Here is a 12,455-nt window from a genome sequence, read left to right on the forward strand (position 1 = left end):
CAGTCGCTCAAATTCTAGACGGAGAGAGAAAATAACTGCGTGCTTCATTGTTTCAGTAGTTCACTGTTTTCTCAGCCTCTGTGGTCATGAGTAACCCACTTCTTTACAGGAACGGGATGGTGTTCGGTTGCAGACACAGACCGCATGACCTCCTTTTAATCCAAAACACACACACACACATGCACAAACACAGAGTGTGCATGACCATCTCTCAGCAGACCCCTGCTGTTACTGTATTGATTCATCCAGCTGGAGACTGTTTATGTTCCTACGTTCCTCATTTCAAAATTCTTCTCTGGTTAGTCAGAAAACGAGGAGCTTCCTTGTCCAATTCTGTGTGTTTCCTCTGTTTGTTGCTTCTGCTCTAACCTTTGTCCTGTTTTGTCTTTGTCTGTGTGTGTTATTCTGAAAGTACGAATTGTGTGTTTAAATGCGAGTGTGTGAGAGGCTGATATCTAACCTCTATGTGTGTCTGTGTGTGTTCTTCCTCCTATCCTCTCTGTGTATTCTTCTGGCATAGATGTATTCCAACCGTGTGGCGATAGGTGATGACTTCATCGCTCTGCAACCTCTGTCCAGAGCCAAGAGCCAGCTGGGCAAAATTAGGTAGAGGAGATGAGACCGATTCAGGCCTGGGCTTAAAATACATTGAAAAATCAGTTCAAAGAAAGCAAAAGTATCACAGGAGGGCTTTTTTCAAAAGCAAGGTTTCTATATTAGTAGTTTTTGGGATGTGTCTGTATATCTTTGTGAATATTAAGCCATCTATACTGGTTTAACCTGTGTTCATGCTCACTTCACTTATTTCAAAATACAATATATAGTTCAAATCTTATGCCTTTTTTTGAGGTTTTTCTTTCTTCTGTATGATTTCTCACCTTTTTCTCAGGACACAGATGTGCATTGCTACATTGCAGCATGTTCACATTGAAATAGACAGAAAATGATTCATTAGCTCTGTATGGCCTGGTGTAGTATTGTTGCACAAGTTAAGATGCTGAGATCAAACTTTATCTACAGCACAACACGGACAGCCTCAAAAAAGTAGAAATGTTGCTTTTTGAAACAGGTGCTCCTGTCTAGGATCGTTCATGTCACAGTGAACTGTTCTTTCTCTCAGGTCTGGACTTGATTTAGTCCTACTGAGGCCTGTTTCTGACACTGGCAGTACACTGACTGCAAGAGATGTGTGCTGCTAATGTTGGAGCGGTTTTGTTTGTGTCGTGTCTGTGCTGCATGCCGTGGACAAGCCAATCAGCATTCTCTGTGATTGGGATCGGGGGGGAGATAAACATATCTGGAGCAAAATAAAATGACAAGCATTTCAGTCGCTGCATGCATTTTTGTGAGAGGCTGACGTAGAGAATGTGTTCTGAGAGCTCCACCCCTCCTGCCTGGTACAGCATGGTACTGTCATCACTTACCCCACTGCATGAACAAAGGGATGAGTGAATGAATGAATGTCAAACCACCTGAGCACCCTCATTGAATTGATTTTTTACTCCTCCCTGGCACATAAAGTGATCGCAGTGTTGTCAATCAGTGACCATGTTTGGGGTCCTAATTTGTCATTTGTAAGGCACTATTCTGATTGTGTAGTCCCAGAGCACCTGGTCAGACCCGCCTCCTGACCATCAGCTAGTGGTCTTGTCATACAACCACAGTCTGGCATGCCACGCTCATGTTAAAATGACACATGACAGAGCCGCATGGTGCAGCCCGTCGAATCACCCCTGTCATCTATAGCATGGTCCGTCCTCTTGACATACGTCCAGCCAAACAGCCTCAAACTGGATTCACCACTTGAGACTCCCTCCCTCTGCATGGTTTTAGCACACCCACAGAACTGATACTACGGCTGCATGACGGGCTCTTGGACCGGTTTGGGCTGCCTCGTACAGCAGCATGATGCTATCTTGTCAAGACGCATGGCAGACTCTGTTATTATCACAGCTATTTTAGACTGATGACTTGAAGATCTTGTGCTGTCATAGCAGAGCAGATATCACTATGAACAGCCTCCAAGGGAAATCTAAGAACAGTGTGAGCTCTCTTTGGACCAGAAGCCAGAAATAGTTCTTGATCTTAGACAGCTCTGTTTTGACCAATGAACACTGAAAATGTTTTTGAGAGTTTTAACTTTGTTTTGATGGAACTGCCCAATATCATGTGAATTAACCCTGTGAAGTGTGTATGGCTAATATTCTTTTGTCAAACTCACTGAGCAGAAGCAAACTGTAGACTGACTGGTCATAAGTGTTGTGTACGTTATGTTTAGGGAGGACACAAACAAATCCCATATTCTTAAGTTTGAGTGATTTGTTTGTTGAATTGGTAGAACTACACCAGATGCTCCTCCTGGGTTCAAAATCAAAGCATGTATTCATGTTAATGTGCTGTTATCATGCAGATTATTCAGCTGTGTTGAAAGCATTCCAGTATCTCTCAGAGTCTTTTTTTTTTTTTCCTAATTAGATTAGAGGGAAGTAATCACTAACGAACCCAGGGGCCTCTCCTGGGTTTTTCTCTTGTTTGCCTGCTCTGTAGCTCTGATAGATTCAGCAGCAGGTTAATTGGTTTGGATGCGAATAGATTGGCACTTATCTGCACGAGAAGGATCCTTTTCCCTCAAGACATCTTTCTTGTGCCTGCCGCTTCTTTCTGCTCGTTTGTTGCTCAATTTTACAGCTATATGTGAGCTTACCTTCTCGCCAATGTGTTCGACTGTCTCTGCTTTTGTGAGAAATTAAAGCCCTTCTCCGGTGACCTCATCACCCCGCTCAGATTTTCTTAAGGACCTCTTCTCGAGCAGTGATTTATGATTATCTCACAGTCCCAATTAAAATGAGGTTCAGATCTGTCGCAGGGGAATAAGACCTGGGAGGCACGTCGGTGTCTCGTGTGAAAAAGCTGGAGACAGCTGTTTTTATTTGCCTTGTAATCCAAAAATTTGCCCTCAGTTCTGTTGCAGTGTCAGAAATGTTCGGTGAGGTCACTTGTGAAGGTCTTTAAAAAGGGAACCAGCTTTTATTTGGTCACAATATGCTGTATGTGGAAGTGTATCAGAGCACACGAGAGGGAGGGGCAGGAATTGAATTAATTGCCTCCCCTGCAGTGCAGCCTGGACTGACTCGCTGACTGACTGACCGCCTGCTTACTGACTGAATAATGAATCTGCTGCTTGGTAAATAAGCAGCACTTAAAAACATATCAACTGTATCTGCAGTCTTTTAGTCTTGTATTGAGTCTCTAGATGTACGACAACAAAATGTGAAGTAATGGTAATGGTATGAGATGATTTCACATCTCTCCCAAATGAAAGTCAACTCACAAATGACATTTCAATGATCAAATAATGTTTTTTGAGGTAAGTGCCTTTTCAAAATGTGTCCTTGTTTGCGGAAAATTCCTAAAATCGTGGAAGCATTAGTGAAACTGCGTTTGAAACGACATTATCATCTTGTTTTAAGAAGAATTTAAAGATTTAATACAAGACTGAAGACTCTTGTCGATATTTTTGCCGTGCGATTGGTTAGTGAATAAGCTGGCTTTCCTGGTTATGTTGCTATGACAAAGTCTGACCTACCAACAGTCTACCGGGCTGACTGAGGAGCTGTTTGACTAGCCAGTGGGGCTCATTGTAAGCATCTTGTGTCCTTCAGATGGAAGAGGGTGAGGGTTCAGTCGGCCCAGAATATGACCCTGTTAAAGCCCAGCGGAGCCCAGGGGAGGACAATTGGCACCTGCTAGCTGCTTATCCTCCCCCTGCTGCCCCCGGCCCAGACCCCTGCTCCCCTAGGTAGTACCATACTTCACTCCCATTGTCCCCCTCGTACTCTCACTGTCCCAGCATTATGGCTTCGCCTGAGGACCAACCAACCCTGTGCACCCCCTAACAGCTGCAGTCAATTCAGTCATTGACCCATGGCTATATGTCACAGCTGCCCCCGCACTGCCCTTTGATTTCATACGTAAAAATATTATTACTGTATGTCTCTTTGTCGGTCTCACTTCCTGTATGAATGACCCCCATCCCCTCCCACCCAAATCCATCCATCCCGGCCCTTCCATGAATAACCTCACCCTTCCCTACATAGATATGACTGACTTCACCCTCCCTTACTCAACCATGATCGTCCCCATCCTTTCCTATTCCTGTCTGAGTTCACCCCTCAGTGTTACTGATCAGGTCTGGGTTCAGAGTTTATCAGAGAGAGAATGCTGTTGGCATGCTGACTTCATTGTCGTCACTGTATTTTTTGATCAACCATCTAATCCCACCATACTCATTAAGAACAACAATAATAATTATGATACTCCATATTGAAGCCTGAGTCATGTATCGTTGTCTGCTTGTAAGCATTTGATGTGTCATGATGATCCCTTTTGCATTTCAAGTACAATTTTAAGTATTTTTAAGTTGTTTTCTCTTTTGTTCTATAATTTAAGATTGTTTTCTCTACATCTAGAGTATGCATTATGGGCACTATATATATATACAAAGTATGATATTATAAAGTCAAGATCATTACTTACATTAAATATTCAGTTGCCAAAAACACCTTGCCAAAGACCCTCTCCTGTCTTAGTTGTGTAAACCAACAGTGGATATGAACTTCAGCTGAACTCTATAGTCAATATAGTAAATCAGCCAATGGATGATGTCACCCATATAACTGCCGCTGAGGCTTTGGTCATTTTATGACAAAACCTTTGATTTAGTCAGCGCTTTCTCAGAAAACCACCGTTTACAAGAGAACTATTAATCATGAGGTTTAGCCTGGTTTTAGTCTGGGCTTCCGATTGCTGCTCCTGAATTTAAAAAACACATGAACCAAACAGTTCCTGAGACACAGTGAAAAGGTCAAATGCTAGTTCAGTTCATCCTGTTTCTTGTCCATCTCTTATAAACAGCACCGGAGATCAAGTTTTATTGTAACATGACTACCACTGAAAACTGCAGCGTCTCACTCTGCCTCCCATTGCTTCTGATTTACAAGCCCTGCAACGACTGAGTGCTGCTGCACAGATTGATATGATTGGTTACTGGTAGATTAATGCAGGTATATCAGTCATCTTAGAGTTAATGAAAAGCTGACAGTGTTTATCACCCATTTTGTCGTACCAGCATAGATACGCCAAGGACACATCACTAACAGATAAACACGAGTCCAGGATACATTACCATCCATGGCTACAGCGGTGGCTTGGCTGCTGTCACTGCTTTTACTGTGGTTTGGACTGAATGTGTGTTTGGAATAATCACATTCTCCAACGTCAACTTTTCTCTTTTGCTGTGGAGGGTGAACGTAACTACAGAAACAAACCCATTTCAAAAGGAAAATAGCAATATGTTGTAAAGAACAAAGCCATGCATTTATTACCCAGGGACACCTGACGCTGGAGGAATAAACCATATTCAGTTTGTCCCGTCTGTGTTTTGCTGTTGCCAGCCAAGAAGTTTGGTTTCATGCCAGAAGTGTCTCCAGTTTCTGCCGCAGAGAAATCCAACAGCAGCAACATCATCATTGAGCTACAGAATACAATCCCGATTCCAGAGAAAGTGCTACGCTGTCTAAAATGTCAATAAAAACAGGATGCAATCATTTGCAAACAAACTTTGACAGTGGTTTTCCAAAGTAAAACTATTAAGGAATATCCTTTAAACAACTTGTTTGATGTCGCTGGCATCAAATTCAGCACCACCTTTCAAACAACTTGTATAAAGGATGTTGAATTATTCAGAATGAAAATGTAATTCCAAAAAGAGGTTTAGATATGTAGTCTTCGTACTGTTTTCAGTTCAGTATATGTCAAAAAGGATGAGCAAATGATCCCGTTTTGTTTTATGTTTTACGCAACGTTCCAACTCCTTTGCTCGTGGGGTCGTGCTGCTGTAGAAAGGGGGCGTTCAGAATGCAGTCCACACGAGTGTAACCTCACACTCTGTTCGCTCTTTGTCGCTCTGCTCTTCACTTTCTCTCTTTTCCATCACATGCTGTCTCTCCCTCGGGTGCTGACTCAGGTTAACAGAGCCACCCGATCCTGCAGGCTTCTAGGCAGCAGCCTCATTCAGCTTTGTCTACCACTGCGTCACTGGCCCATTGAAAAGTTTGATTATATATACTTAGAATAGAGGAAAAGATGTGGATAGATGTTGAGGATGCTGTCTTGTTTCTAATACACATGGAGCTGTCAGTGCTTTTGTCCAAACAGAAGCAGCCTGGAAGTTTGATCAGAGACCTAGAATAAAGCCTCTGCAGTAAACTTGAGCAGGTTGTATTTGAAAAAGATCTAATGGACATACATCCTTGGAAATGTTCAGCTAAGCTTGACTAGCTGTTCAGTCTGATTTGATTTCCAGTTTTGGACAGACTTAATCTACTTTACAAGTACCCAAAAATATTTTATTTTATGATTTTGAGCTTTTTCATCTGTTTTTCTTTATTTACAGGTTTTATGATTTTTGTATTTATTTGCAACATTTCAGCCCTTTGTTTTGCATGTTTTGAATGTTTTCCCTGTACATCATTGTTCCTGTGACAGCATGCAATATGTCATCTCCCAGTCGTCCATCATCCTGTCAGAATGTGATAGTGGACCTCTGCTGTGTTGGTATTAATTTCTTCTCTTCTCTCCTCTTTCTCCACTCACTTCTCCCTCTTCTTCTCTTTTTCTTTATTCCATACCACTGTCCCAACTGTTCACCTCACCCTTTCCTTCCTCTGCACTTTCTGTGTCCTTCCACCTTGTTTCTCCTTCCTCCAGTCTCTATCAACCCCCCAGGCGCAGACCCTCAGCTGTGTGGAGTCCCTGTGCTGCTACCAACATGGGCAGAGCGGCTGTTCCCGCCTGGCCCACTTCCTGGAGCAAATGACCGGGCAGTGTCGGGGCAGCGCCAACCATTGCCACGCATCCAGCCACAGCAACAGGTGGGGAGGACCGCGACAGCAAGAAACAATGATTATGCATCCTGATGAGCCCTCACCACCTCTTGGTTACAAAAATTTGGCCTGCAAGCGTGACTGTTTTAGCCCTTAATGTGGCTACAACCCTACTGTAAGTCTTTCTTGTTCAGATCTGTAGTTGAGTAAACAGTTGTGGGGGAGCAGGGTCTCAGACAGTCTGAGAGACTGGTTTTAGCGAGCAGCTTAGCATAACTTTGGGACATCAGCCGGACAAGGAGTTCTGCGCTCGTTGACTGAACTATAATGAGTTTGTTATATCCGTCAAAGTGTATGTTGGGAGAGTGTGGAGTCGGAACATTTTGATGAACCAGGCGGAAATGTGTGCTCAATCTGGTATCCACAGCAGTGGACTGTCAGAGATATATCAGTACACCTTGTAACCAAAATCACAGAGACCAATGACTGAGTAGGTTGTGATGACCATGCCCTCTACATAGCATGCAGATGTGGATGTTTGGCAGTTTAGCCAGGGAGAATTTGGATTCCAGCATTTTTCGTAAGGCCCTTACGATGGAGACCGGGTGCGATGTAAAGGCACCTAATCGGTCTCAGTATTACACTATGTAACCTGTCTTGTCTAGCCCCTACATTAGTGCGGGTTTGTCCATTAGCCCATGTGTCTATGTCCTAATCATCTATGCTATGATCTGTTGTTCTGTCCGTCCTGTTTGTCTCCTCTGTTTCTGCTCAGTGTTCCCTTGAATTCAAAGGTTGTTGTCCCAAATGGGAGTTAGCCTGATTAGCCAGTTTTCAAGGAAGACTGCCTAATCTGTAATGCACTTTAACATGTGTCTGTATGTCAATTATTAAGTTGACTTATTAGCTTTAGCTTGACTTGTATATTGTCCAGAAGGTCCTCTGGTTCACTTGAGGTCTTCTGCACTTGAGATAAGGCCAGATAATGGTCAGCTGGTAGAATTAGATTTGATCTCAACGCCGAACTTGTGGCGACTGAACTTTGAAGCTGTACTTTGCAATGTTGCATTTTGGTGCGCCTAAGTGGCGGGGAGGGGTATAAATAATGAAACATGATGTCAGTTTACTGCTCAGAGTGACCTCCCAGTAAGTGCAGATAAAATTTTCTTCTCTGCCACAGCTCCACTTTGTGATAAAGAATGATAAAGCATCGACAACTTTGATGCTTTAAAGTGCAGCTTTGAAGACAAGTGAGGCGAGTTCACAGTTTGCTGGGCCGCCCAATCTGCAGATTCAGTGCTATTGTCTGAATCCCAGTGACGCAGAGGGATCATTGATTAATTGACCTGATTGACCGTTTCTGCTGAGCAGTCAATACTCCCCAAGACAACACGGGACCCTCAGTATTGATTCCATCAGCAATGAAGATGTAGCATTCTTGTTCTTTGTGTGTGAGTCTTCTGCAGTGGACCTTGCACAGAGTGTGGGCACGCATGTTTGTTCCTTCATGACTGTGTGTGTGTGCGTGTTTGTAAAGGTAATGACAGCATGCGGGTCAAATAAGACATGCACTGTTCTCCCCACCCTCCCATCAGCCCCTCTGGACAGCAACCTGCAGACTCTCTGTGGTTGAGTGGAGGACTGGCTCATCCCAGTCAGTCAGGCCTGGGGGGTGACAGCACTCATTTGAGTCATCTCGTATAGAGACATGAAATTGTGACTGGCTCTAATGGCATCTCTTTGTAACAAATTTGATTCAGTGCCAGGCTTGTGTTAAAAAGAAAAACATCTTAGACATCATCTAAGATTTATACATTTCATTATTCCTTTTAACGGTGGTGGGTGGGATACGCGTCCATGAAATGATCTATTTCAGTTGTTGTCATGGTCGTTTCACTGGAAGAAAGGAAGCTATTCCTGTTGCTTCTGCGTCAAATTACCACTAAATGCATGATTCAATTTAGATGACTTTCTTCCTGTGGGAATGATTGATTTGTTTTCTGACCTTGGCACGATGCCACCGATTGGATTCTTCCGACTGAGCAAACAGCAGTCAATTTGTACTCCCAGATGGAGAAACATAAACAGTGATCATAAAATGCTCTGCTGTGATCTGCTTTATACTGTAAATACACAATCAAGTCATAGAATTGGGGCTGAATGTGCAGGTTTATTTTTTATTTCTCATTTCCTTCCCTTAATATCACCTCTCCCTTCCTTCCTCTTCTCACCCCTCCTCCTTCCCCTCCCTCTTCTTTATCTTCTGGGTTTGAGGAAATAAAGCAGAAAACCACAAAGAACGTATGAAAGACTAGTGAGACTCAGCCCACATCTGGCCTTAATGCTACAATACTGCCATAGGGGAAAGGGAATATATGCACCCAGTCCAATATAACACGCATAACGACTGGAAGGGACATGTAGAAAGCATATTAACAAACGTATATAGTACATCAACTATTTATCTGTTATATACTGGAAGCCCAACTGTAGCTGGCTGCTTGACTTGGCCTGTTGTTGAATGCTCACCACAGCTGAATCATGGCGAGGGGCGTCAAAGCAGGAGGGGACACGAATGTCAGGAGTCAAAGATGTTTTTCAGAATAAACGACCTACACGCCCACGTGTTGTTGTCAAATCCCAGCAGCTGCGCCTCCATCCAAATGTTAAACACATTTCATTCTGACCTTTTTAAATGTGACGCCTTTGTTTTGGAATTTCCAAAAAAAGGCGTCTTGAACATCACGATTTATGCAGTTGAAAATAAAAACGTTCGATGATAGTGTCTGGATGCATCAATTGAAAAGCTTGAAATGTACAAAACCACTGAGCAAACCTAGTTCTACAAGTCCTCTTTCAAAGCAGTCTGTTGGACATTTGACTGAAAGTTGTAACGTCGGGTCATTTTCTGACTTAATGCACTCTAAAAAAATGAATAAATCCTTGGATGGAAACTCAGCTGCTGTCTGGCACTGCTCATTCCTCTTCCTCTCCTCTCCTCCTCGCGCAAGGGGGGCCACACCCTAAACCAGAGAGGCTGCTGGGAAATCTCAGTCTTTTTTGTTTGTTCTTTTTTTTTTGTTTGTTTGTTTTTTTGCTACTTCCTGTATGTATTACTCTTTTCTACTGGATCCCGAAGCCTTATATGTGCTTCTGAGAAGAGGCCAACTTTGAGGGCGTGCTTGTTTTATAACCAGGGGTGCTCCAGGTGGGTGGAGTTTACCTTCTCCACCGGTTCATATGACAGTGTAGAACTCCACCTGTCCTGTCACTACCGGCTACAGAACAAGAATGCCCAGACTCTGTCTTGTTGCATGGGGGCTGCTGTTGCCTTTGGTACTTTGTATACGATGTAAACCTGTATGTATTCGTGCCCCCTCGACACTCCTCCTCTTGCACTTGTCTCCTCCTGTCCTCTCTGTGTCCTCGACCTTCTGTGTCTGAAATTTGCATAATGTGGTTCGACCTTCCAGATTAATTATTCATGTGCTGTTAACGTCCCTCGTGAGCTTCGTCTCGTCAGAATTCTGCCTGTTCTGTTCTTTTCTCGGGTTCACGTTCCCACCGGCTCATCCCAACACTGTTCTGGTGTTAGCGTCCTCTTTGTTCTGTCATAACCCGCAGAGCAGAGATGGCTTTAGCACTGAGATGCTTCAGTTTGACCCCAACCGTGGTAGACAGCCGAGCTGGTGATGCAGCACGTGAGAGTGCCTCCAGTCAAACCGCCATTTGAGTCATCAGCCTATTTAAAGTCTACGGGTGGCCCTGTTTTCCTGTTCACCAGGTCTTAAAACGGTTGTCTTCATCTCAGAGAGCAGCGTTGAATTAAAGGTCGGGACAATTGCTTGTTTCACAGCTGACCTGTAGGACTTAAAAAGAAATATGTGAAGACATGGACAGACAGGTGCAGTGACTGAGGTCTTCCTCTCGTCTTATATCCAGCTGTGTGGCTCTGCTCGTGCAGCCATGTGAAGATCAGGTGAGGCAGCCAGAAAGGAAGCACTGTTTGAAGTCAGAGGATGTTGAAGCTAAGTTTCTCTGCTCCTCCCAGCTGAAGCTCTGATCAATGACCACTTTGATGTGAGTCAGAGTGGCGGTGGTGGTGGTGGTGGCGGTGGCGGTTGGTTTGTTGCGACCTTCACGAGCTGTGACTTTCATGATGTATCCATGTTGTATTTTCTTCACGTCCAGCCCAAAGCCTGTAGTTTGAAGTGGTTTACAAATGGATGAGATTGTGCACCAGATCAATCTTTGTTCGACATTTCCAAAGCAGATCAGCTCACTAAGCTAATAACAGAAAGGACTGGGCCTCGGTCACGTCTCTAAACAGGATTATACAATACAGTGCAGGTGCAGATTTTATACTATATGCATATGTTTAATGTTGTGGAAGATAGTATCATACTTATTTTTCTAGTAAGAAAGTGAAGCTATTTAAATGGCCGGCTGAACTTCAGATATCAGACACTAGCCCTGGTTTTCTTACGAATGAATACATGAAGCATGAATGTTTGTTTATCATGATTTCTTTCTCTTTATGGTGTTTATTTCCATCCATGAGTTGAGTAGCTCAAGTCTCACCTCACTTCCTCCCTCCTCGTGAACGGCGTGCGGTACAAAGACATGTAAAGGGACAGATTTGTGTTTTAAGAAGCATTTGCAGAAAACCTTTCCCACCATGTTTGAAGTGTGACAGCAGAGACATGCAGTGCTTCAGAGCTAATGAGCTGCCTCTGCACAGCTTTGTTAAATCTAAACCTTTACACTGTCTCAGTACCAAAGCCTGAGCATCATTTGCATTTCCCAGCACTCCAAGGACATCAACAATGATCCCATACCACTGCGTTTTACACTAATGAAGCAAATGAGAGATTATAGTGGATGTAGCTGGATTTTAAATGTTGTTTTCATTCCCAGCCTGGTTTTTTGTTTGATCCGGATGAGTGTATGATCCGGACTCAGTGCAGCAAGCTGTATGTACTCCACAAGTGCAGTACAGAACAGCAGTGGTAGTACAGTGTCCTGTCTTTGTACCTGCTTTATGAAACAGGTGCACTTCGATGGACCTGGATTAATGTGAATGAATGAGGAGAGACTTTGGATACTCACACTAACATCATCACACCCATTACTAACTCTTCACTCTTCACCCCTCGCTCCTCTCTGCTCCGTCCAGCCTGGTTGTGTAACAGAGAAACCTTTGGACAACAGTGGGTTAGCCAGTGACAGCTGAGCCCACTGTCCTCCCTCACCACACACACACACATACACACACACACACACACTCAAACACACTCAAACACACTCACTCCGTCAGTGTCCTAACCCTCAGTCACTGCTGCCTGTTTTCAGGTCTTGGAGCGACACGGAGAACTTCTACTCCAACGATCGCAGCATCCTGACGCTGTCGCCCATCGAGGCCTCCCACTGCTGACTCCCAGGGCCTCTGACTGTAACACACAGCTGGGGGAGAGCTACTGCTCCGCTATGAATCATAATCACACCCCACCCCCATGCCACCATTTTATAAACCTGCTTCATTGCGTTCTCAGCTGGACACAGACGGGAGCA

General features: G+C 43.9%; 1 protein-coding gene across 8 annotated transcripts in view; it reads left to right on the forward strand.

Moving 5' to 3' along the window:
- atp11b (ATPase phospholipid transporting 11B) overlaps positions 1 to 12,447 on the forward strand; it is a 48,291-nt gene extending 35,844 nt beyond the window's left edge. For 2 of the 8 annotated variants that reach the window (XM_076723585.1, XM_076723606.1), the window contains 2 exons: positions 6,769 to 6,932; positions 12,237 to 12,447. In XM_076723585.1, the coding sequence (XP_076579700.1) occupies positions 6,769 to 6,932; positions 12,237 to 12,318 (246 nt within the window). In that variant the 3' untranslated portion in view covers positions 12,319 to 12,447. Of the gene's footprint in view, positions 1 to 520; positions 607 to 3,662; positions 3,800 to 6,768; positions 7,174 to 12,236 lie in introns of those variants that run through there. The other 6 variants (XM_076723567.1, XM_076723576.1, XR_013076215.1 and 3 more) reach the window with 5 other exon arrangements.
- Positions 12,448 to 12,455: the final 8 nt, after the last annotated feature.

The sequence above is a fragment of the Chaetodon auriga genome, chromosome 3, assembly GCF_051107435.1.
Source record: "Chaetodon auriga isolate fChaAug3 chromosome 3, fChaAug3.hap1, whole genome shotgun sequence".
NCBI lineage: Eukaryota > Metazoa > Chordata > Actinopteri > Chaetodontiformes > Chaetodontidae > Chaetodon > Chaetodon auriga.